Source organism: Theropithecus gelada, chromosome 5 (assembly GCF_003255815.1).
Source record: "Theropithecus gelada isolate Dixy chromosome 5, Tgel_1.0, whole genome shotgun sequence".
NCBI lineage: Eukaryota > Metazoa > Chordata > Mammalia > Primates > Cercopithecidae > Theropithecus > Theropithecus gelada.
In genome coordinates this window covers 14,569,282-14,596,580 of record NC_037672.1, presented here as the reverse complement: position 1 = coordinate 14,596,580, position 27,299 = coordinate 14,569,282, and the positions used below count along the sequence as shown (strand labels likewise).

Sequence of the window (27,299 nt, the reverse complement as noted above, 5' to 3'; positions counted from 1 at the left end):
CAGTGAACAAAACAGGTCAAAGTCCCTGACTTCCTGGAGCTCATGTTCTAACAGGTGGGAGGCGCTAAAGAATGAACTTCCCAGCATGGGTAATACAGTGAGACCTCATCTCTACAAAAAAAAAAAAAAAACACAAACTTAAAAGTTAGCTGGGCATAGTGGTGAGTGCCTGTTTCCCCAGCTATTTGGGAGGCTGAGGTGGGAGGATCATGTGAGCCCAGGAGGTCAAGGCTGCAGTGAGCTGTAATTGTGCCCCTGCACTACAGCCTGGGTGATAGAGAGAGACCTTGTCTCAAAAAAAAAATAAAAAATAAAAATAACAAAAAAAAAAAGAATGAACTTCACAAGTAGGTCAGTCAGAAGATAAACACTATAAAAAAGAAAAAAATACAGTCACATGATGGTTTTGAAGAGCCACAGTTGTGAGATGGAGGCTATAATTTTAAATATTGAGATCAGGGATCAGAGTAACCTCACGGAGGCTTTGTAGATAAGAAAACTGACAATTTCAGATCATCTGACTAACTCAGTAAGAACAGAGTGCTTACTGCTGCCAAAACGGTGTTTCCACAGGCTGATGAGCAAGAAAGCATGTAATATCTTACGGGAAGTGGATCAAAACTAGCCTTGAAATAAAAGTTCCAGGTGAGAAGCAGTGGGTGACGTGTCTGGAAAGAGTATGATGAACCTGTAAGATGGGACCAGAAGTCTGAACTTGGTAGTAGGGAACTTTGAAGGTTTTTGAGCAGCAGCGATGTGAGGGTGGACTTCATTTTCAGGTGAGGAAAGGAAAGACCCAGGTTCACAGGCTGTTCTTCATCTCCTGTGAGAGACCCAGGTTCACAGGCTGTTCTTTATCTCCTGTGAGAGACCCAGGTTCACAGGCTGTTCTTTATCTACTGTGAGAGGACTCAGAAATGATGCATGCCAGATTCACAGGGAACGAATAGTATTAGAGCATAAGGAGAGGACTTAAATCCATCACCGAACCCTGGGATGTTGGCTCCTAGAATACATGCTGGAGATTATGGGTCTGTTGTCCTAATTTCTGGCCCAAAGAGCAAGAAATCTGCCAGAGTGAATTTTGACAGTTCTCAGACTCCTTCAGATCCTGGTTCTGCCTGCACTAGCTGGGTGGTCTTGGGTGAGTCCTTCATTAACTTCTCTGAGCCAGAGTTTCTTTGCTTCTGAAGGGAGAATATGAACCTACTCACACTGGATCAAATGAAAGTCTGGCTTCTGTCTAAATGACAGTGGCTTAGAGAAGATAGATGTTTATTTCTCTCTCAGTAACTCTCCAGGGCTGGTAGAGTGACGCCATGGTACAGAGGCACCTGGCTTCCTTTTGCTGTGTTGCTCTGCCACGCCCAGTTGAAGACAGCTCACCTCCACATCTTGTGGGCCCATATACCAGCCAGCATAAAAGGAGAAAGGGAATGTATGCCCCTTCCTTTCAAGTGCTAAACCCAGAAATTGCACATGTCACTTGGCCACAGGGAGGCTAGGATAGTTATTCTTGATAGCCATGAACCCATCTAAAATTCAAGGGTTCTATTACTAAATGAAGAAGAGAAGAACTATATGGGGATGACAAGCCAGCTCACCAGGGCATGTGCTTTATCTCTTTCTCTCTTTCTCCTTCTCTACCTTACTTATTTTATTTTATTTTATTTCATTTTATTTTATTTTTTGAGATGGAGTTTCATACTTGTTGCCCAGGCTGGAGTGCACTGGCACAATCTCGGCTCACTGCAACCTCCGCCTACTGGGTTCAAGTGATTCCCCTGCCTCAGCCTCCCAAGTAGCTGGGATTACAGGCATGCACCACCACTCCCAGCTAATGTTTTGTATTTAGTAGAGATGGGATTTCACAATGTTGGTCAGGGCGGTCTCGAACTCCTGACCTCAGGTGATCCACCTGCCTCAGCCTCCCAAAGTGCTGGGATTACAGGCATGAGCCACCATGCCCAGCCTGACTCTCTTAAACTTACTAATTATTCAGATAAACATAGTATTTTATGTAGTGCACACAGCAAATGCCTAGCATATAGTTGCTGTGCACTCTGATTAGTTCTCTTCTCTTGTAGATGGACGAATGGATCCTGCAGGCATTGATGGTGCACCCACTATGTGCAACTCTAATGAAAAATACTAAGAGAAACACAAAGAGGAAGGCAGAGTGAGGCAGGCAGATGGTACAGAATGAACGACAGCAGGGCTAGGAAGAGTAAAGCGCTGTCATCAGATTGTGCACAAAGTCCTTGGGAGCAAAGAGAAGAGAGTTCCTCAATCAACCTGGAGAATGAGGAAAGTCTCATAGAGGAAAGCACACCTGAGGTGGATTGGCAGGATAAGCATGATGTTAGTAAATAGATTTCATAAGATAATTCAAGTGGAGGGATCAGAAATCTCCTGGCCAACACAAACTGAAATGACAATAATGCACTATGTTTTACCCCTAAGATTGGCTAAAGTGATATGGCTATAGGTACAGGCACAGATACAGATATGGATGTAGAAAATGCATAGTGTGGAGGAGTGGAGAAGGGGCACTCCCAGCATAGACTGGTGGTGGGAGTGTATCCTGGCACAGCCTTTCTGAAACATATCAGAATTTTGCAGAACACACCAAAATTTAAAATACACACATTCTTTAACCCAGCAGTTCCATTTCTGGGAATCTATCCTACACAAATACTTGCACAACAGCTTAAAGCATATAATCAAGGATTATATTTCAGTATTGTTTATAATAGCTAAAAAAAACTACAACAACAACATACAAACAAGCCAGCCCACGACTCAGAAGGGATTACATAAAAGGTGGTGTGACCATCCTACAGATTGCTCTACAGCCACTAGCAGACTGGGACAGAAAGTATGAACAAACTTCAAAGGATGGCCGCATTACACCGGCAAGCGAAGAAAGCTCACAGCAGGACGTTATGTGTAGCGTGATTGCTTTTTGTACAAAAACTAAGACAGATACATATAAATAAAAATAACGCCAAACCAGAACCAAATGAGCACACTTAACATCTGCGTTTGATAATATGTTTATGTTTGTGAACTGAAAACTTCTGAAAGGAGATGGTTATCTTGGGAAAGAACGACCTGAGTTAAGACATTTACTTACGAATTTAAGGCACAGTCAGGATGAGTGCTGTGGTCCACACACTGTAAGAGCTTCACTGGTCTACAGAAAGAAAATAATATTTAAGGGATTATTTAAATAACTTTCATCCATCAAACATTTATGGCTTGCCTGAAAAGTCCTGGAGATATAGTATTCTCTGACCTCAAAGAATACACAAACTATTTCCTCTAAAAATATTAGTGGCCCAGCACGGTGGCTTACGCCTGTAATCCCAGCACTTTGGGAGGTTGGGGCAGAGGACTGCTTGAGACCAGGAGTTTGAGACCAGCCTGGGCAGCATAGTGAGACGCTGGCTCTACAAAAAAAAAAAAAAAAAAAAAAAAAAGGTCTACAAATTATCTGGGTGCAGAGGCTCATGCCTATAGTCTCGGCTACTTGGGAGGCTGAGGCGGGAGGCCCAGGAGTTCAAGGCTGCAGTGAACTATGATTGCACCACTGCACTCCAGCCTGGAAAACAGAGTGAGGACCTGTGTCTAGAAAAAATAAAACAAATAAAAATATTAGCCAGCATTTATCAAGCACTTACTATGTACCAAGGCATTTGATTATATCTTTTGTGAGGATCATGTCATTTAATCCTCATAACAACCAAATGGAATAGGTGCTTTATCTTCTCCAGTTTACAATTAGAAAGCTGACCACAGTAACCTGCCCAAGTTCTCACAGCAGCAAGTTAAAGGGCTGAACTTGAATTATGCAGGCTGACTCCAGGGCTTCTAACCACTTCTTGTATGCATGTATGACATTACAGTATGACCTGAAAAGTACTTTGGGCAGAAGGGTGGACTTGAACCACATGGGTGATGGTCAGCGCTCAGGCATCAGAGAGGAACGCTAACTTTCTGTGCACAGTAGAGGGAGAAGATGTGAAGTTCCAAGGCACCAAGGGTGGGGAAGGGAAGCAGCAATGAAGACAGGAGCCAGGTCTTGGTGGCACATGGGGAGTTAGGTAGGAGACAAGCCTAGACAGGATCTCTGTGGCAGGATCACTGCAGGGGACTATGGAAGAACAGGAACGTGGTACTGTTCTCTCTATGGCATGCCATGTCTTCTGTCCTTGACTCAGCTACCTTTCATTAATGTCTACCTGATGCACATATTTTTAATAAGAGTAATTATCTGTCATTGTGTATGTCCAAAAACAGGCATGGAGTTTCACTGAATCTGATTCAACACAGTGCTGGCAGAAACCAACCAGGAGGTAAGGGAGGCTGTGAAAAGATAAGGCCCCTCCAAAATGGGCAAGCACCTCAGGGAGAACCTTCAACTGATGTGGGGCAGAAGGCAGTGTCACCTGAATTGTGAGGGGCAGGAGGTTTTCACATCTGGGTTGGAGTTGGATTTGTTATGTTAACCCTTGTCACTTTCCCATGTTATACCTTTTATTGTATCCTCTCTGCTCCTGACACTAACACAGAAACAATTTATGGGCAGTAAAGAAATGGGAGCTTCCTCGTTTCTTTACTGAGTCAGGCTTGGAAGAGAAGAGCCCTGAGGCCGACTGAGGTGGGGACACCAATGGAGAGGAAGGATATAAGTCCAGACCCAGGGCAGCTGTAAGGGGGAAGGAGACTTGGGCTCTGGCCTGGCTATTACAGCTCAGCCCAATGACATAAAAACAAAGCAAAGTGGTTGTGAATGCAAAAATTTTAGCTACAATTTTCTCCATCATTGAGCTTGTTTTTTTGCTTTGTTTGGTTTGGTATTGAGGGGTTGATGGCAGGGAGTTTGCTTTGTTTTATTTTGAGACCAGGTCTTGCTCTGTCACCTAGGCTAGAGTGTAGTGGCCCCATCATAGCTCACTGTTCCCTTGAACTCCTGGGCTCAAGCAATCCTCCCACCTCAGACTCCCAAGTAGCTGGAACTACGGGTGCATGCCACTGTGCTTGGCTATTGAGCTGTTTTGGAGTAAGAATTGAATTCTTTTGGTTTTTTGAGACGGAGTCTTGTTCTTGTCACCCAGGCTGGAGTGCAATGGTATGATCTCGGCTCACTGCAATCTCCACCTCCTGGGTTCAAGTGATTCTCCTGCCTCAACCTCCCGAGTAGCTGGGATTACAGGCACCCACCACCACGCCCAGCTAATTTTTGTATTTTTAGTAGAGATGGGGTTTCACCATGTTGGCCAGGCTGGCCTCAAATTCCTGACTTCGTTATCCGCCCACCTTGGCCTTCCAAAGTGCTGGGATTACAGGTATAAGCCACCGCGCTCAGCCAAGAATTGAATATTTTTTAAAATTTACTACTGGAGCTTTGATTAAGGAAGGAAGAGCTTGGTAGCATGAGGGAAAGAGCATGCTTTAAGGCCATGCAAAGCTGGGTTCAAAACTCAGCTCTGTCACTGAGTTTAAAGCTTAAAGACAGATAAAACTAATAAATGACATTACAAATCTGGAGAGTGGTTACTATGGGGTTGGTGACCAAAAGAGGCCAATGGGAGCCTCTGGGGATGCTGGTTATGTTCTGTTTATTGATCTGAGGGCTGGCTGCAGGTATGCGCTAAATGGGGGAAGCTTCATCCACCTGTGTACTCATGTTTTGTATATTTTTCTGTACATAGATTATATTTCCAGAAAAGGACATTTCCCTTGTTTTGTTTTTAAGAGGGGGTGATAAACAACATCTAACTTTTGAGGGCATTGGCAATAATATATGAGTAAAAGGTACAGGTAACAGAACAGCCTTGAGGGGCTCCTTGTCTTGAGGAGGCATGGAATGGGAGGGAGTGGTTTACATGTTTAGGGTGCTTTGCTCAGCTGGGAGAATGATCCAGTCCATGGGGCTGCTGGGAAGGCAGAGAGTGGCAGAGAAGCAGGATAATCAAGGGTGTTGGGCAACAAGAGAAGACCACTGACATCATTTCCACCCTGCGACACTCAGAAATGTTCAAGAAAGCCACTCAGCTTTTGCAGTGTAGGATTCCAGCCCTTTGCAGAATCAGCAGGTCCACAGTCTTGGGGGCTGAGGCAGAGAGGGTGAGAGGCAGGCATCTGAGTCCAGAGATGGCTTGCAACTACCTTAGGGCTTGAGCCAAGTTTTTTTTAAAAAGAATTACAAGCAAGAAGGCCCATAAATGATATCTGATTATAAGTATATAAAGGGTCTGGCCCATAGGTGCTCACCAAGTGGTAGTTACTATTATTTTCCTATTGGTCTGTGGTCAAGATGTGTCTGTAAATATCTCAAACAAACTCCCACCTTAGCACCTGTCATGCACAAGGATCCCACAGAGATCCAAAGACATAGGAACCTCATCAGTCTCTGTCCTCCCGTGTCTCACTGCACAGTAAGCACAGTGAGGAGAGAACTGGGCATGAGCAAATGAGAAAGTAATGCTCTGTGTGTCCTTTAAATGCCATGGAGATGGACTCTGGAGAGCAGTAGGTGGGGCCCTGGCCAAACCCAGGCCAGAAGGTGCTCCTTGCCTCCACACCAAGAGGCCACCCAGAAGACACCACCCCATGGCCTTCAGAGCTGAGAACCAGCAATACCTTTTCGGCAGCCCACCTCCTCCAAAATCACACACCACCTCTACAAGTACACATTGATATATAGGCCACCTACCGGTAATCATTAATACAGCTGTACTGGAACCCCATGTCCTTCAGCCTCTTTTCCAGAACTTTCATGGTGCCTTCCCCGCAGGATTCCCTAAAACATAAAAATATATAATTAAAAAGTAAGCAAATAAGAGGTGGAAGAGGAAGTTGTTTCTGGGTTAATCATAATTTCTTTTGACCATGTGCTCCTAGATATTCTACTCTCAGAAAGAAAAGAGGAATGCCTCTGGTTTAAAAAGGGCTGCTTCTGGTAAACCTGCAGGACCCAGGAGATGATGCTCTGAAGACCCCAGCACCGGACCTGAAGCTGGGCAGCCGGGAGCGCTGGGAATGCCAGGGCCAGTGCATGCACGTGGTGTCAGCCACCTGTGTAGTCTGTCCCCAGACAATGACACATATCTGCAATGTGCTCCAGGGGCTCGGCACATTGCTGCCTGCCAATTTGTTCACCCTACACTACAGTATATTCATTTGAAGTTTTAAGTAACCACCAAAACATACAAATTTAAAAATATTAGAAAATGCAAACAAACAAAAATTTTAAAAAATTACCCCAAATCTCACACCCCTAGAGATAGCTGCTGTTAACATTTTGGTGTATATAGGTCTAGACTTTTAAAATATATTTATTTCTGCAAGATTTTTAAAATACAGCAATGGGTCTCTGCTATCCAATGTGTTTTGTAGTCTGTTTTAGGTCCCATCTGCACACACACACACACAAACACACACACTTCTCTGCCATTATTTTTAGCTCCAGCATGGTCTCCCTTACATAAACAGACCAACACTCATAGAACCCGTCCTCTCTTGTTGAAGACCTAGGTTGATTCTTTTATTTCAATGCCATTTACACTAGAACAAACTTTGTTGGTGTGGAGTCCTAATTAGGAAAACGGAGTCAGGCTGGCAGGAGCAGGGGAAAGCAAAAAGACAAAGCAGATAAGCTATAAGTCTACCTTCTTCATGGTCCAGGGCACATAGGCTTCCTGCACAAATAACTCACAACCTTCCCAAGGCCACCTATCACCAGACGCTCAGCTGATAGAAAAAGGCAAGTTAGCTCACTGCAACCTTGGTGCTATCAGAACTGCACAAGTGCTCTTCAGCACACAGCACAAGCACCGTTCTATAAAATTCCCAGTAAGCCTTTGTCTCCCTGCAGTCAGCTCGTCTCTTGCTGACCTGCCAGTTGCACCCTTGCAACATATTTTCGTACTTTCTCTAATAAATCTGTCTTTCTTTACCTACAACTGTCTTGGTAAATTCTTACCTCCCATGCCACCAGCCCAGACAGTCACTGACTGGAACTTCATTTTCATACACATTATTAATTATTTGTTCCGTTGGCATAAATTCCTGAAAGTAGGTTTTCTGGCATCAAAGATTTGAATCCAGTTTAAGGCTTTTATATGAATGGCCAAATTACACCCTGATAAAGTATGAGAGTGGCAATTTCCCACACTCGTACCAACAGTGATTGTGTGTGTGTGTGTGTGTGTGTTTTATTATTATTATTATTATACTTTAAGTTCTAGGGTACATGTGCACAACATGCAGGTTTGTTATGTATGTATACATGTGCCATGTTGCTGTGCTGCACCCATTATATCATCATTTATATTAGGTATATCTCCTAATGCTATCCCTTCCCCCTCCCCTCTCCCCACAATAGGCCCCGGTGTGTGATGTTCCGCTTCCTGTGTCCAAGTCATCTCATTGTTCATTTCCCACCTATGAGAGAGAACATGCGGTGTTTGGTTTTCTGTTCTTGCGATAGTTTGCTGAGAATGATGGTTTCCAGCTGCATCCATGTCCCTACAAAGGACACAAACTGATTCTTTTTTTTTTTGGCTGCATAGTATTCCATGGTGTATATGTGCCACATTTTCACATTTCCTTAATCCAGTCTGTCACTGATGGACATTTGGATTGATTCCAAGTCTTTGCTATTGTGAATAGTGCTGCAGTAAACATACGTGTGCATGTGTCTTTATAGCAGCATGATTTATAATCCTTTGGGTATATACCCAGTAATGGGATGACTGGGTCAAATGATATTTCTAGTTCTAGATCCTTGAGGGATCACCACATTGTTTTCCACAATGGCTGAACTAGTTTACAGTCCCACCAACAGTGTAAAAGTGTTGCTATTTCTCCACATCCTCTCCAGCACCTGTTGTTTCCTGATTTTTTAATGATTGCCATTCTAACTGGTGTGAGATGGTATCTCATTGTGGATTTGATTTGCATTTCTCTGATGGTGAGTGATGATGAGCATTTTTTCATGTGTTTCCAACAGTGATTCTTACCCGCTTTCAGTAATCGTCACAATCAAGCAGGGAGAATTTACAAATGCAAACAGAGGTAGATACACACCACCACCAACTGTGGTTATTAGGCACGATATATTACAAACAGGACCCTGACTTTACATGAAATGGGATGGTAAACAGCCTCACCACCATAAAATTAATAGAGTGGGAGTGTACAGGGAGGAAATGAGCAACTGGAAATTTTTACAGAAGTGGAATTCCAGGCATTACAGGAATGAAGAAAGCACAGTGTTGAATAACATCATTTTTTAGAACTTTGCCAATACCTGGGACAATGCCTTACTCTGGGCCAGGCTCACTACTTAGAATTTTTTTTTTCAGTAAGCAACGACATTTAGGCTGCAGGACACCTGGACACAGAGATAAGTGAATGTGTTATTAAAATAACTATAAAGGCCGGGCATGGTGGTTCACCCCTGTAATCCTAGCACTTTGGGAGGCTGAGGTAGGTGGATCACCTGAGTTCGGCAATTCGAGACCAGCCTGGCCAACATGGTGAAACCTTGCCTCTACTAAAAATACAAAAAATCAGCTGGACGTGCTAGTGGACACCTGTAATCCCAGCACTCAGGAGGTTGAGTCAGGAGAATCACTTGAACTCAGGAGGCTGAGGTTGCACTACATTCCAGCTTGGGCAACAAGAGCGAAACTCTGTCTCAAAAAATAAATAAATAACTATAAACTGTTTATTTGAATAAAGGCAGCCCAAACCATGCTAAACACAATCAGGTGTTAGCCATGCTGTGTTTAGCTCTTTGCTTATGAGTTTTATTTTTTAAATAAGTTTTATTTTGTATATTTGAGATGTACAGCATGATGTCATTAGATACATATAGATAGTAAATTGGTTATTATAGCAAAGCAGATTAACCATCTATCATCTCACATAGTTACTTTTTTGTGTGACAAGAGCAGCTAAAATCTACTTATTTAACAATAATAATCCCTAATACATTATAATTTTATTAACTATGGTGCTAATATGTTTTCCCTAAAATCTGAGCCAAGAGTCCTACTTCCTTAGATCATGACCTGCACCTCCACCCTGTGGCTCAAATGTACTACTAGGTGCTCTGACTCCTTTTGTAACCTCTCATACAGCAGAAATGATGGGCTGAGATGACGTTGAATGCCAATCTCCTTATCTCATTAGAGGTAGGTTTTGTGCTTTCTCTGACAGATACAGTAAAATAACAAGCAAGTATAACTTCTAGACAGAGCAACTTCTCACAAAAATTAGACCAACGATATGCATTTTTCATGCAAAAATAAGTATAATTTGTCTTCTGAGAAGGGGAATGCAGATCTTGGTATAATTAAGTAGTTCGCAAATTTATCACGATCTATTGCCCAAGGGACAGGGGAAAAATTACCCCTTATATGGTGAGTCTTAGAGAGTCCTGGGGGCTGACACGGACACAGGGAATTCACTGAGGTTCTCCTAAACACTTTCAATTGGACCTCCACTCCTTGGGGTTAGTAATACCTTCCTCCAGGTAGCACAGAGGGACTGTTCTGAAGGACAAGGCCCCAGCTTGTTTCTGAAGCTCCATCATGGCTGTCCAGTTTTATTTAGGCTGTGGCCTCGTTGGCTTGTCTTTAAACCAAATCAATTTAACTTTTTTATCTTGAGTTTGTGCCAGCAGTGCCCTTCAGTGCTGAGAAGGATGAGTTTAAGTTTGCATTTATATATAAACTCATGTGGCTTCCCAGAAAATGTGGATCATAAAAGTTTTCTTAACCAGTTATTCAAGACCCAGTTGAAGAGCTGGTTGTTCTCTGAGAATGACATCTTAATTATAGAGTCCTTAGGTTAATTCTGAGAACCACTGGTGAGGGCTTTTGAATTTCAAATGACCAGAAGGAGAAAATGACTTAGACCCTCACAAATGCGTAAGGAACTCGCCCATCCAAAGCTACCCAAGTCACTCAGAAAGGAACACTGTCTTTGCTGGCTGAGAAGAATATCCCGGATAAAGGAGGTTTTCTCTCTGGGCTCGGGACTGACTAGTGGCGTTCCCAGGAAGTCAAGCTTCTGTCTTTCTCTACCAACCCCGTTAGAAACAAAGAAGGCTGTCATTTCCCCCAAACTGAAAATGTTAAACGAACTTGATCATATCATAATCAAGAAAAACAAACTTGTGCAATTATCATCATCAATATCACCATAACTTACACATTGGGTCCCCCAATTTCATGCATAACCCAGATCTCAATTCGTGGAATCTTTTCCTTCTGGAGGTTTGGAATTTCATAATCTGCAAAAAAACTGAGAAACATTTCTTAAAGCCCTAAAGCAATATGATATTTTTTCCATTTCAGTTTTTAGTTAATTTATCATTACTCTTCTTTAAAAAATAAAGGGCTTTTAGAAGTTTTTCTTCTTTAGCTTTTATTTTTAGTTTACTTTTTATTCCAGTATTCATCAGCTGTTAATGGTTTAACTCTATAGACATGGCTCTGATCACCAGGTCATTGATCTGTTTTGCTTTACCTGAATTTACAGAAGCAAGCATGAGATGGGGACTAGGATAATTTTCTTTAGCCTCTGTTTAAAACAATTAAATAAATATTTGGGCATTCTCTGTTGTGTTTGAATGTGCTGGTGTTCTTACCCTTTGATGGGATAGGCTCCTGTTGGCTCTGAACCATTCAGCATGACGTGGATCACCCCAGAACTATCCTTTGAATACTATGAGAAGAACCAAGTATTTTTAGCAAATAAAGACGTGACATTTTTCTGCTATGAAATGAGCATTTTTACAAATTGTCAGTTCTAAATAATGGCAAGGATATGATAAATGTGGCATTTCATATGGCTTAGTAGAAATGCAAATTGGTTTATTTTGGAAAGCAAATTGCCTTGAAATGTCAAAAAACTCATAGACTCAGTAATCCATGTCTGGGAATCTACCCCAAGAAGATAATAGAAAATATGCAGTATCTTATCAGCTATAATAAAATAGGTTATGCTCCCTTAGCAAAGAACCTCGAAACTGCAGTGACTTTAGAACAACAATGATTTATATCATGCTCACACTACATGTTTATCACAGGCCCACTGGGGTTTTGTTGCACGTGTCCTCATTCTGGGACACATCTGCAAAATCTCTGATTGTCAGGAAAGGGAGGAGACAGTGACAAATCATGGACCACTTCTTAAAGGCTTCCACCCAAAAGTCACACACATCACTCCCGCTTGCAACTGATTGGCCAGTGTAAGTCACATGTAAATAATTTCATGAGGCAGGGAAGTGCAAACGGTGGGCTCAAAAGACAAGCCAGAATTATCTGGCAAACAGCACTAAGGACTACCAGGAGCATTGTGCACAAAGATGTGTGGTGCAGCATTCTTTGTAATACTGAAATATTATAACCAATACCAAATACTTAACAAGGGGATGGTAAGTGAACTGTGATACTTAAGTGTCTGAAATATTAACCAGCCATTAGTAAAAGTCTACAGTATTTGCAATAGCATAGGAAGTGCTTACTTTCAAAGCAAAATGCAACAGTCGTTGGAGGAGCATGAGCTTTACTGTGTTAAAAATACATGGGCCGAAGTCTAGGATTCCCAACGGAGCGACAGGTCTACAGAAATTACAAAATCTCCACTTCAAAATACTACTGGAGCATGTAATTTCCCTCATAAAATGTTTATAGTAGAATGAAGGAGGTGTAGAGGTGAAATATGTGGCACTGATGTATAGGTGGCTGGGTTCATTCCCTAGCAAAATGATACTCAATATCAAACAATGTACTCCATGTTATCCATGTCTCAGATTGCTTCCAAATAGTGCTAACAGTCATAGTTAAATTCTTAAATGCCAATACCTGGTCACCACTATGCTAAATGGGTTGCCTTTAGGTGGTAGGAATGTGGGTGATTAATTTATATTTTCTGTATGTGTCAATCACTATTATGAGCAGCTATTACACTGACAAAAAGAAAAAAAATATTTTTTAAAAAAATGTGTGCAGAGCCAGGCATGGTGGCTCATGCCTGTAATCTCAGCATTTTGGGAGACTGAGGTGGGCAGATCACCTGAGGTCAGGAGTTTGAGACCAGCCTGGCTAACATGGCAAAAACCTGTCTCAACTAAAAATGCAAAAATTAGCTGGGCGTGGTGACATGCACCTGCAGTCCCAGCTACTCGGGAGGCTGATGTGGAGAATTGCTTGAACCTGGGAGGTGGAGGTTGCAGTGAGCTAAGAATGTGCCACTGCACTCCAGCCTGGGTGACACAGAGAGACTCTGTCTCAAAAAAAAAAAAAAAAAAAGATAAAAATAAAAATAAAAAGTATGCAGATGCAATGAGGCTGTATAACGTTGTGGTTGAAAGTCTGATCTCGAGTCAGCCTGCCTGGTTTCAAATCCTAGCTCCCCTACTTGTCAGTTCCATAACCCTAGTCAAGCTTCTTGACCTCTCTGTACCTTACTTTATTATCTGTAAAATAAGGTATTTTATTACGTTATTACCTGATAAAAGTCTCTGCCTCATATAATTGTCATAAAGATGACCCCGTCTCTACTAAAAAATACAAAAAACTAGCCGGGCGAGGTGGCGGGCGCCTGTAGTCCCAGCTACTCGGGAGGCTGAGGCAGGAGAATGGCGTAAACCCGGGAGGCGGAGCTTGCAGTGAGCTGAGATCCGGCCACTGCACTCCAGTCTGGGCGACAGAGCGAGACTCCGTCTCAAAAAAAAAAAAAAAAAAAANAAGATGAAAATATTTGGCCAGGCACAGTGGCTCACGCCTTTAATTCCAGCACTTTGGGAGGCTGAGGCGGGCAGATCACGAGGTCAGGAGTTCAAGACCAGCCTGGCCAATATGGTGAAACCCTATCTCTACTAAAAATACAAAAATTAGCTGGGCATGGTGGCACGCGCCTGTAGTTCTAGCTACTCAGGAGACTGAGGCAGAAGAATCACTTGAACCCGGGAGGCGGAGGTTGCAGTGAGCTGAGATCGACAGAGTGAGACTCTGTCTCAAAAAAAAAGATGAAAATATTTAAAATAATAACTGCTAACATTTATTGAATACTTATCTGCTAAGGTTCAAATCCGCTTCTCATCACTATACCACACTAATTCTCCTCATGCTTCGACTACACAGCAAATGCCAAGGGCTCAAAAATGTGGGCACTAGTATTAGATTTCCATTATAGAATTGGAGGAAGTATAAGGTGGTGGTTTGCAGCACACACTTGAAAGTCTGGCAGACCCACTGGGTAAAATAAATGGTTCCTTTACATGTAATGCTGACATCTCCCCTGAGTTACTGTTTGATCCCACTTTCAGATGAGGACATCTCTGTAGCCTCCCAGTTCTCAATGAAGGGCTCTGGCAGCTGCTGCCAACTGACTGAAGTCTGTGCTCAAGATGAAACCTACAGGTAGTGGGAGCAAATGGTGCTCTCTTGGGGTAGGCAGCAGAGCACAGTAATAAACAGAATATGTTTTATCTGGGAGGGATCCTCTGCTTAGCTCCAAACTGCAGCCACCATGGAGGATTTGGCCAAGGTCCTTCTCACCCTGACTAACAATCTACCTAGTGGACACCTGAGGATCTAGGGTAGAAGATGAGACCAAAAAAGACATGGATAGTCCTGAAATGGGGTTGACGGTGGTGGGCGGAAGTGCCCTGACATCCACCTGGTCAACCTAGCTAATGTTTAATAGTCAACAGCTCTTTGCCAGGCACTGAACTAAGAACTTAACCCTCTTTATTTGTAATCTTTATTCTGATTCTCATGACAGAGAATTCTGTAGTCACTGGCATGCTATAGCTACTGATAGCTGTCATCAGTTCTGGTGACATCATTCTCTGGGAAACAGACCTACCTTCAGGGGACCATTTCTGTGTCTCCAGCTTATCCTCCATCTCCTATCAGTTCCTCTCCCGTTAATATTAGTCTTGTGAACATTTCTGATCCCCACAACTTGATCTCAGGTGTACTAGGGTCTTCCATAAAGCAGGAGTTGCCCCATTTTATGTAGCAATCGAAATCATTGCTTTGAAATACTAATGATAACCATGACATAATGGAAATAATAATGACTAATTAAAAGCCTCATGCATAGTGAACATTCATGGAATGTTTTCTCTGTGCCAGGCACTGCATTAAGCATTTTATTTCCTTAAATTCTCACAACTTTATATAGCAAAGAGCATGAATCATGATGTGGTAAAAGTGGAAAGTGAAGCTCAGAGAAGTTGATTGATGACCTGGGGCCCAGACTCTGAATCACTGTGTTCCATCTCTATGGGTCCCACACACGCTCAACCACTCAGATATCATCCCAGCATTACCTGGATGGATGCCCTTTTCCAAAAGGAATCCACAGGATTATTTTCACAGTCTTCTGATGTAGGGCAGGATTGGTAATCGAGTCCTAAGGGGTAAGTAGACAAACACATTTTATTCCAAAGATTATCTCAGAGAAGAATTAACTTACAATATATCCCAGTTCCATGACGCGCACTTAGCCTCCATTCTGTACAATGTGTACAAGTTTAACATCCACAGTTCTTCCCACTTGATCCACAAGGAGCCTGGTGAGGGACCACCTTGTCCATGATACTAAAGACGTTGGTCATTTTTCTCACCACAAATGTGAGGAAGGCAGAGAACTAAATAGCTGGCTAGTGAGTGAGCCTAGCTGACCACTGAGCCTCAGCATATTAGCTGGGTTATTTCTCTACTGGAGCACTAGTAAAGTAATGTTTAAAAACTCACAAACAGCAACAAAAACCCTCTGCTTTATTGGGAGAAGTGCCGTCTCCAAAAATTAAATCGTTAGCCATTATCTTAGTAGTAAATGCAAGGAAAAAAAAGGATTAAGAGCGATAATGCTTAGCCAGAGAACAGAAATTTTATACAATTGAAAAATATACAAAATGTCAAAATATATTACATTTAAAAATGTTTAAGGACAGATTAAAGACCCCAGCAGATCAATGGGATGTGGAACATGCTTACCATATACTCTATAAAGAAAAAAAATTTCTGATCTACAAGTTGACCTCATATTCCTAGCAAGAACTGCTATTAATGGCATTATTCATAATAGCCAAGATACAGAATCAATCTGTGTCCATCAACTGATTAATAGATAAGAAAATAGACCGAGCACAGTGGCTCATGCCTGTAATCTCAGCATTTTAGGAAGCCGAGGTGGGTGGATTACCTGAGGTCAGGAGTTCAAGACCAGACTGGCCAACATGGTGAAACCCCATCTCTACTAAAAATACAAAAAGTAACTGGGTGTGGTGGCATGCACCTGTAGTCCCAGCTGCTCAGGAGGCTGAGGCAGGAGAATTGCTTGAACCTGGGGGGCGGAGGCTGCAGTGAGCTGAGATCATGCCACTGTACTTTGGCCTGGGCGACAGACAGAGACTCCATTAAAAAAAAAGAAAATATGGCATATATACATAACGGAATACTATTGAGCCATTTGCAACAACATGGATGAACCTGGAGGACATTATGTCAAGTGAAATAAGCCAGGTACAGGAAAACAAATATTGCATGATCTCACTTGAAAGTGGAATCTTCAAAAGCAGATGTCATAGAAGTTGGGGGTAGAATAGTGGCTACCAGAGGCTGGGAAGGTGAATGGATAAGGGAGATGGGAAGAGACTGGTCAACAATGTTACAGTTACATGGGAGGAATAAGCGCTGGGGCTGTAATGCACAATAGAGTGGCTATAGCTAACAATAGTGTATGCATATTTCAAAATAACTAGTAGAGAGGATTTTGAACGTCTCACTACAAAGAAATAGTAAATGTTTAAGATGATGGATATGCTAATTACCCTGATTTGATTATTACACAATGTATATATGTATCAAAACATCACATTGTATGCCATAAATATATACAATTTTCATCTGTCAATCAAAAATAAAATAAAAATAAAAATTTGAAAAAAGAACCAAGGCCAGGTACAGTGGCTCATGCCTGTAATCCCAGTGCTTTGGGAGGCTGAGGCACGAGGATTATTTGAAGTCAGGAGTTCAAGACCAGCCTGGGCAACATGGCAAGACCATATGTCTACAAAAATAATTTTAAAAACAGCCTAGTGTGGTGGTGTGTGCCTGTAGTCTAGCTACTTAAGAGGCTGAGGCAAGAGGATCCCTTGAGCACAGGAGTTCAAGGCTGCAATGAGCTAGGATCACACCACTGCATTCCAGCCTGGGCGGCAGAGTGAGACCCTGTCTCAAAAAATAACACTGATTTTAAAATAAAAATAAATAAAATAAAAAAGAGCTGCTGTCAATGGTTTGGGTTTGCTATTTTCTTGACTTTTTTCTGTGTGTATATTTTCATAGATGTATTGTGTATATGTGTTTCTATTTGAATAGCCTCATACCTATCACAGGGTTATGTAAGTTTATTTTTCGCTTAAAAATATGCCTCTTTCTGGGTCAATAAATAAAAAACCTCATCACCATTGCTACTGGCCCCACAGGATTCCATGACATACACATACAGTTATTTGGCTGACCTGAACTGCTGGAGTTCGCTTCTTTCTGACACAAAGAGCCCTGATAGGAGGGCATAGATAGAAAAGGGCAGCGAAGTGAGGAAGAAATAACTGGTGGTTTTCTGGAATGCTCTTCCTTTCTTTATGTGTTTTTCATCACATTCCTCCCCTCCTTCTCCCCACCCTCTGCAGCATCATCAAACAAAAACTTCCTGGAAATTCTCCATTGAAAGACTGGCTGTGTCCATTTGACCTGGAACCTGCAATGCTGCCCATCTCACTCACAGTGAAAAGCAGAGGCCTCACAACATCCTGTGCCACCAGGCCCTTCTTTATTCCTCTAGCCTCATAGCTTGCACTTTCCTCTTTGCCCACTGTCCTCTTTGCTGTTAAATATGTCACACATGCTCCCACCTCAGGGTCTCTGCAATTGCTGTTCTCCCGTCAGAAAATGTTCTTTCTCATCTCGTTGTTCAAATATCAGCCTCTCAGTGAGGTTTTCCTTAGGCATCTAGGTAAAAATGCAACACTTTCCTCTCCCCAGCCCTCTACTCTCAACCTTTTTTGTCCTTATTACCTGTTTTATTTTTCTCCATAGTCCTTATAATCTTAAGACAGACTATATATTTGACTTGCCTGTTTATTGTTTTTTCTGCCCTCCTATAATGTAAGCATGAGGTATTAATTTCCTCTTTCATTCTCTGCTGTGTTCCTACTGTCTAGAAGATGAGGGTCAAGCACATAGTAGACACTATAAATTTTAGTTTGATGGACAAATGGAGCAGAAATAAACAGAACTGATATTAGGTTAACTCTTTTTCTCGTTTTTGTGCCGAGTCTCACTCTGCCGTCCAGGTGAGAGTGCAGTGGTGTGATCTCACCTCAGTGCAACCTCCATCTCCAGGGTTCGAGGGTTTCTCCTGCCTCAGCCTCCTGAGTAGCTGTGATTACAGGCATGCACCACCACACTTGGCTAATTTTTTTGTATTTTTAGTAGAGATGGGGTTTCTTCATGTTGGCCAGGCTGATCTCGAACTCGTGACCTCAAATGATCCACTCACCTTGGGCTCCCAAAGTGCTGGGATTACAGGCGTGAGCCACCATGCCCGGCCTGATATTAGGTTAACTTTTGAAGTGACTCTGATACCCAGGAAGGATCTCCAGTCTTCATGATGGGAACACTCCCTCACCTCCTTTCCTTGCTAGCCTCCCTCCTGAAGCTTCCCTGATGCCCTGGTGAGGCTGGTGTCTCACTCTGCTACTCCTCAGAACACCATTTTTCCTGCATTATATCACTCGAGCTAATGCCCCCCATGAGACTATAAGCTCCCCGAAGATAGGGAGTGCTGTGTCTCCAGCTCCTAGCACCACAGTTGGATGAATGAGGAGAGTTTGCAGAGCATTCAGGCCAGCTCTTGTGACTCTAACTTTCCTTGTAACTTGGATCTCGAAATATCTGCCGGCGGCCTGGAGTGGTGTTAAAGAGCACAGGCTTCAGAATCCATCAGGACAGGGCTGAGACCCAGCCTTACCACTTCCAGTCATTTAACCTCTCTAAGCCTCAGCTTCCCCCTCTGGACAAGTGAGGATAGTAAGGCAGAGTTGTGCAAGCTTGAGAAAATGGGCTGTGGAGTCAGACTGTCTGTTGCTTACTAGCTATGCCCCCCGAGCAGTTTTCTTAATCTTGCTGTGCCTCAGTTTCCTCATTTATCAAAATGGGGATTATGATAGGATCCCATGAGGCTGTTGTGGGCATTAAATGAGTGTGTGTATATATATATGTGTGTGTATATATATATATGTATATACACACACACTCATTTATATGTATATATGTGTGTATACACACACACACACACACACACAAAGTGCTTAGACTGGCACCCGCAAAAGGTAAGTATTCTCCAGTATTGTTATTATTAACTATTCTTGTCACTTATTTCAGAGGACTCGGAGAGGATCAATTGAAATAAATGCATATGAAAGCATTTAGCACAAATGGTAATGCATAGTAAATAGGAGCTCTTAAGTTTCCTGTGATTTGTGCAGGAGTCTTACCAGAGGCATTTTTCTGTCGACACCAGCTCAAGAAATCTGCAACCCTGCCATACAGAACATCACTCAGGGGCATAAAACGACGGGTGTTTCCTGCAAAGCTGTTAACAAGGAGGTGGCTATTTTCCCAGAACAGGGACTAAGGAAAGACAAACAAAACATCAAAATACAACACAAGATCAGGCTCTTCAGGCACAGCATCATCAAGGCAGGTCGGGCAATCCAGTTCTCATTCAACTCTGACCTGCTGCACAACAACTGAACGTTCTTATTCGTTGTCTTTATTTATTCATTCAAAGACTGCTAGCATCTCTCCTCCCTTTATTCCCAGGGTATCGTGCAAATGTTAATGGAATATTTTCTCACTAGTACTAAATATACATGCATGTGGTAAGATTCCCTACATTAAGAATGATCAAGGGACCTGGGCTGGAATCCTGGCTCTGTCATGTATTAGATATGTAATCTTGACCAAGGCATGCAATCTCCCTGTTTCTCAGTTCCTACTTCTGGAAAATGCAGAGCATGAGCCCTTTATCTTCTTCCACAGCTGTGGCCAGGATAATATGAAGCCACAGAAAGCACTTCCTAAAGTGTCAAGTGCCTCAAAAACACATTGCTTTCATACCATACTTCATAGTTTCCACTATAGTGTTTTCATATAACAATAACCCAAATGCCCCAGTCACTATTTCATCTGATCCTCAGTAGTCCAATCAGTTTATATTTAGACTAGAAGGTCCCCAAGGGTGGGGGCTGTTTTTCACTGTTACAGCCTTAACCCTTAGCACCAATGACTGGGCAAACAAATAGCCCAGGAAGTATTTACTGAGTTCATCAACTAGCACCGAATCTCTGAAAGAGAAGGTAAAAAAGTTGGCTTCCGCGCTTTTAGTGACAGGAAGACAGCGAGGTTCAAAGAACAGCATATACTCAAAATCATGTTTTCAGTCTCTTCTATCTTTGAACCTCACAGTTCCATTTACTTGCCTTTACAAATAACACACAGTGGAAAAAAAATCAGGTTAAGAATGTTTATGTCACAGAAACAAAAATGGTGTCTAGCATTCTTTAAACTTGAGGTATTTTTTTAAGCAAGGGTTTTATGGAAATTTTCTCATTTATTTTCACTTTATTAGACCTTAGAGTATAGACAGAATATAGATATGTGGTTTTCTTAAATCAACTGGTACTGAATAAATATAATCTTAAGACCCATTAAATGGAGAGACTGGTCTCCCAGAAGGATACTGAGATTGAGAGTTTTCTGAATTACTCAAGGTTCAGGCCATTGGGCCAGTTAGGATGAAGGTTATTTAGAATTGACCAGATGTGGAGGCCCAGTGTGACAGGTGCAGCCATGTCCTTATGTCCCTATGTCCCTGTGCTGATTCTCACACTGACTTGCAAACTTAGGAAATTTTCTTCTGCCCACAACCAGCTGGAGATATAGAATCACTGTTGGAAACTGATATGGTTTGGATTTATGTCTCTTGTCAAATTGTAATCCCATATGTTAGAGGTGGGGCCTGGTGCAACGTGATTGGATTATGGGGGCGGATTTCCCCCATTGGTGCTGTTCTCCTGGTGGAGTTCTCAGAAGATCCAGTTATTTACAAGCCTGTGGCACCTCCCTCTGCCCTTGATCCTGCTCGTGCCATGTAAGACACCTGCTCCCACTTTGCCTTCCGCTGGAGTAAAAGCTCCCAGAGGCCTCCCAGAAGTAGATGCTGCCATTCTTCCTGTACAGCCTGTGGAACTGTGAAACCAATTAAACCTCTTTTCTTTATAAATTACCCAGTCTCAGGCATTTCTTTATAGCAATGTGACAACGGACTAATACAGAAACAAAGCTAGCTTCCCACAGAGAGCTCAGCACACACATTATGTGTGCTGCCTGATGTTTCTGTGACATTGCAGGATGCAGGGGACAGCTAATCTCACACCTGGCCCATGCACCATCCATTTCTGTAGAGACAGAGAACAAAGTTTTACCCAAGACGGTTGTAGCATTACCTTATCTCTGGGAATAGAGTGCCTGGACAAGTTAATAAAAAGGTCATAGTCCGAGGGAAGCACGGAGCAGGGATCCTTGTCCAGCGCCACTTTAAAGGCTTCCCAGATGGCTGTGCAGTTCTTGTTCCTGTGCAAAAGTACAAGTTGGGAAGAACACACACATGCACATCACGATGTAATGTGAAGTATTTCCATTTCTCTAAGAGCTCTACAAGAGATTTTGTCATATAGTGACTCTGCGGAAGTAGGCTTACAAAAAAGACAACAAATTATCACGGCTCAGGTGACAGATTCAGAAATCTGACACTGGAATTGCCTCTCAGAAGGCACTGCACAGATTTCTCAGCGCTAAGGAATACAGCCTTGCCCCCAGGCTCACAAAGACAAGTAGAAATGGCACCTAGCAGGAGGTGACAATTTCAGTAAACTATACAGCAGGTGCCTCTTCATTTAGAACTAACAGTGGGGGCAGTCTCGTTGTTCAGGTCCACTGTGGACCTCAGAGACCAGGTGAAGCCAGGCCAGCCAGCAGGATGTGTGATGTTAGGAGGGAGGACCAACGCTGCAAGAGGCTTCCACCCCTGGCAAAGCAGGTGCACCCTCCAGTGCCAGCCCCTCTTGAGGTCCATCCTAGTTTTCAAAAAATATTTCCCATGGCATTTGTGACTTTCTGTTTCTCATACTGGGTGGTGTGTAACACAGGTGGTTCTTATATTATTCTCTGCTGTTTTTTATTTGCCTGAAATGTGCGATAGTAAAAACGATCAGCACAAGAAAGACATCGCAAACACAAGAAAAGGGGGGCCCACAGAAGGAACAAAAATCAGTAAGAAATGCAGCGCTGGTAAGAAAGACCCAAACTTCAGAAATCCTCCAGATTTAGGGGTTCTGAAATTTGAATTCCGGAAGGACTGGACTCAAGGAATTCCAACCTGAGACCACATTCTGGGTTCTGAGGGCTCAGACCGAACATCTGCTGGGTGGCAATGGGCTGTTACCCAGTTCACCTCTACCCCACCCTCACTTCTAGAGGGATACCTCTCCACCCTCCTTCACACTCACACACACATACACCCCACACCTCTAGACCACACACACATCCCTCACCTCTAGACCACACACACACACACCGGTTACCTCCAGACCACACACACCCCCATCCCTCACCTCTAGACCACATACACACACACACACACACACACACACCGCTCACCTCTAGACTACACATACACATCCCCCTCACCCCTAGAACAAACACACACATATCTCACCTCTAGAACACACACACACACCCTCACCTCTAGAACACACACACACACCCCTCACCTCTAGAACAAATACACATCTCACCTCTAAAACACCTCTCACCTCTAGAACACACACACACACCCCTCACCTCTAGAACATACACCCCTCACCTCTAGAACACACACACATATCTTACCTCTAGAACACACCCCCCCATCTCTAGAACACACACACACACCCCTCACATCTAGAACACGTACCCCCCTCACCTCTAGAACACACACACACCCCTCACCTCTAGAACACACACACACACCCCTCACCTCTGGAACACACACACATCTCACCTCTAGAACACACACCCCTCACGTCTAGAATACACACACACACCCCCCTCACCTCTAGAACACACAGACACACCCCCTCACCTCTAGAACACACACACACACCCCTCACCTCTAGAACACACACCCCTCACCTCTAGAACACACACACACCCCTCACCTCTAGAACACACACACACACCCCTCACCTGTAGAACACACACACACACCCCTCACCTCTAGAACACACTCACACCCCCTTCACCTCTAGAACACACACACACACACCCTCACCTCTAGAACACACACACACCCCTCACCTCTAGAACACACACACACCCCCTTCACCTCTAGAACACACACACATCTCACCTCTAGAACACACACCCCTCACCTCTAGAACACACACACCCCCCTCACCTCTAGAACACACACACACTCCCCACCTCTAGAACACACACACACACCCCTCACCTCTAGAATACACACAGTCTCCTTACCTCTAGAATACACACACACCCCTCACCTCTAGAACACACACACACACACACACACACAGAGATATGGTTAGACTTTGTGTCCCCAACAAAATCTCATCTTGAATTGTAATCTCGATAATCCCTAGGTGTCTAGGGAGAGACCAGATGGGAGGTAATTGAATCATGATTGTGGTTTCCCCCATGCTGTTCTCTTGATAGTGAGTCTCACAAGATATGATGGTTTTATAAGTGTCTGGCATTTGCCCCTACTTGCACTCGCTCTGTCCTCCCGTCCTGTGAAGAAGCCGCCTACTTCTCCTTTGCCTTGACTTTTGCCATGGTTGTAAGTTTCCTGAGGCCTCCCCAGCAATAAGGAACTGTGAGTCAATTAAACCTCTTTCCTGTATAAATTACCCAGTCTGTGGTATTTCTTCATAGCAGTGTGAAAACAGACTAATACACACACACACCCCTCACTGCTAGAACACATGCACACACCCCTTACCTCTAGAACACACACACACCCCTCACCTCTAGAACACACACACACACCCCTCACCCCTAGAACATACACACACCCCTCACATGTAGAGTGCACACACACACCCCTCACCTCTAGAACGCACACACACACCCCTCACTTCTAGAACACACACACCCCTTACCTCTAAAACACACACCCCTCACCTCTAGAGCACACGTGCACACACACACCCCTCACCTCTAGAACACACACACACACTCCTCACTCCAAGAACACACACATACCCCTCACCTCGAGTGCACACACACACCCCTCACCTCTAGAATGCACGTGCACACACACATCCCTCACCTCTAGAACACATACATGCACACCTCACTTCTAGAACACACACATACCCCTCACCTCCAGAACACACACATGCACACACCCCTCACCTCTAGAACACACACACACTCCCCTCATCTCTAGAGTGCAAGTGCACACACACACCCCTCATGTCTAGAACACACACACACCTCTCTCACTTCTAGAACACATGCAAGCACCCCCACCTCTAGAACACACACACACACACCCCTCACCTCTAGAACACACACACACCCCTCACCCCTAGAACACACACACCCCCCTCACCCCTAGAACACACACACACCCCTCACCTCTATAGTGCACGCACACACCCCTCACCTCTAGAACGCACGTGCACACACACACCCCTCACCTCTAGAACACACACATGCACACTTCACCTCTAGGACACACACACACCCCTCACCTCCAGAACACACACACGCACACACCCCTCACCTCTAGAACACACACACACACCCACCTCTAGAGTGCACGTGCACACACACACCCCTCACCTCTAGAACACACACACCTCACCTCTAGAACACATGCACACATCCTTCACCTCTAGAACACAAACACACACCTCTCACCTCTAGAACACACACGCACACCCCTCACCTCTAAAGCACACACACACATTCCTTACTTCTAGAACAGACACACCCCTCACCTCTAGAGCACATACCCCTCACTTCTAGAACACACACACACACTTCACCTCTAGAACACATGCACACACCCCTTACCTCTAGAACACACACACACCCCTCACCTCTAGAGTGCACACACACCCCTCACTAGTAGAGCACATACACACACCCCTCACTTCTAGAACACACACACTTCACCTCTAGAACACATGCACACATGCACGCACCCCTCACCTCTAGAACACACACACACACCCCTCACCTCTAGAGTGCACATACACACCCCTCACCTCAAAAGCACACACACACACCCCTCACTTCTAGAACACACACACATCCCTCACCTCTAGAACACACACACCCCTCACTTCCAGAACACACGCGCACACACACACCCCTCACCTCTAGAGCACACACACACAAACCCTCACCTCTAGAGCACACACACATAAACCCTCACCTCTAGAGCACACACACACACAGCCCTCACCCCTAGAACACACACACACCCCTCACTTCTAGAACACACACACACACACCCCTCACCTCTAGAACACACATACACCCCCTCACTTCTAGAACACACGCACACACACACCCGTCACCTCTAGAGCACACACACACAAACCCTCACCTCTAGAGCACACACACACAAACCCTCACCTCTAGAGCAGACACACACACACACACACACCCCTCACCTCTAGAATACACACAGCCCCCTCAGCGCGCGCGCGCGCACACACACACACACACACACACTCTCCTCATCTCTAGACCCCGCACAGCGCACCCCTCACCTGCAGACACACTTCACAGTCCCCTCCTCACTTGCCCGCATCCTTCAGGACCATCGCTGTCTCCACACTCACCTCTCCCCTGAAGGCCTCTCTCATTGTCCCCTCACCCCGACCTTTAGCTCCAGTAATCCCCTCCCCAGGCTCTCTTCACTGTTGCCCCCCCCCCCCCCCCCCCCGCCGCCCCCCGCCGCCCCCCGCTCCCCTTCCCACCCGGCCCGCGGCCTCACCGCTGCTCCGAGCTCAGCAGTGCGCGGTACTCGGCGCAGCGGCCCAGGAAGATGTCCCGCAGCTGTGGGCTGGTGCCTTCCCCGTGCCACGGCGCGGGCGCCCCGCCCTCAGCCAGCAGCGGCAGCAGCAGCAGCAGAAGCTGGAGCAGCCGCCAGATCGCGCACCCCCGGGCCGCCATCGGGGAACTTCGGTCCCTCCAGTCCCGTGCCTTCTCGACTCCCCTTCTCTCCTTCTACTAAGGCGGCTCCGCAAACTGATGCGGGGCGGGACTCTCGCTTGTCGGAGCGACTCTCGCTGGTCGGTGGAAAACCTTGCTGTTTTCCGTTTCCCGTTCCAGTCTATTTCAAGACTGAGCTTGGGGCGGGGTGCGGTGGCTCATGCCTGTAATCCCAGCACTTTGGGAGGCCGAGGCAGGCGGATCGCTTGAGTCTAGGAGATCGAGACAAACCTGAGTAACATATAGGTAACAAACCTCCTCTGTACAAAAAAATATAAAAATTAGCCGGTCTTGGTGGTGCGCACCTGTAGTCTCAGCTACCTGCGAGGTTGAGATGGGAGGAGGCTTGACCCCAGGGAATCGAGGCTGCAGCGAGCAGTGATGGCACCACTGCACTCCAGTCCTGGGCGACAGAGTGACACCCTGTCTAAAAAAGTAATAATAAATAAATAATAAAAATAAAAAAATAAAAAAAGTGAGCTTGGAACATCACCCAGAACAGGACCGGTGCACTGTGGCCCAGGCTAATCTTGACCGGTGTCCTCCGGGAGGGAGCCCCAAAGAAGCCACGAGGTTGGAGGAGAGGTGAGGAGAGGTGAGTCATCATAGAAGAAAGACTTTTCTGGCTCCAAAGGACAACAACTTTGACAGATGCCCTCTTTCACACCAACCAATAAGTGGTTTTTGTTTGTTTTCAGGAAATAATAACCACAATAACGTGCCAAGCACTTTGCAAGTATAATATTCATTGCTTTCCGCAACACCCTTCCTAGCTAAGTTTATAATTATTCTCACTTTAGCAATGTTTAAACTTAGGGAAGTTAAGCATGTTCGGCCCTCCAGATTTGCGGATTCATCATCCAAATTCAACTAACCACGGATGAGAAACATTTGAGGAAA

General features: G+C 44.4%; 1 protein-coding gene across 2 annotated transcripts in view; it reads right to left on the bottom strand.

Moving 5' to 3' along the window:
* The window catches only part of BST1 (bone marrow stromal cell antigen 1), a 32,513-nt gene extending 5,932 nt beyond the window's left edge, over nt 1–26,581 (bottom strand). Inside the window, exons 1-8 of one of the 2 annotated variants that reach the window (XM_025386807.1) lie at nt 26,182–26,581; nt 21,614–21,740; nt 19,601–19,736; nt 15,365–15,447; nt 11,669–11,745; nt 11,230–11,322; nt 6,722–6,808; nt 3,137–3,196 (exon numbers count right to left, since the gene is read on the bottom strand). In XM_025386807.1, the coding sequence (XP_025242592.1) occupies nt 3,137–3,196; nt 6,722–6,808; nt 11,230–11,322; nt 11,669–11,745; nt 15,365–15,447; nt 19,601–19,736; nt 21,614–21,740; nt 26,182–26,360 (842 nt within the window). In that variant the 5' untranslated portion in view covers nt 26,361–26,581. The remainder of the gene's footprint in view (nt 1–3,136; nt 3,197–6,721; nt 6,809–11,229; nt 11,323–11,668; nt 11,746–15,364; nt 15,448–19,600; nt 19,737–21,613; nt 21,741–26,181) is intronic. The other variant, XM_025386808.1, reaches the window with a different exon arrangement.
* Nucleotides 26,582–27,299: the final 718 nt, after the last annotated feature.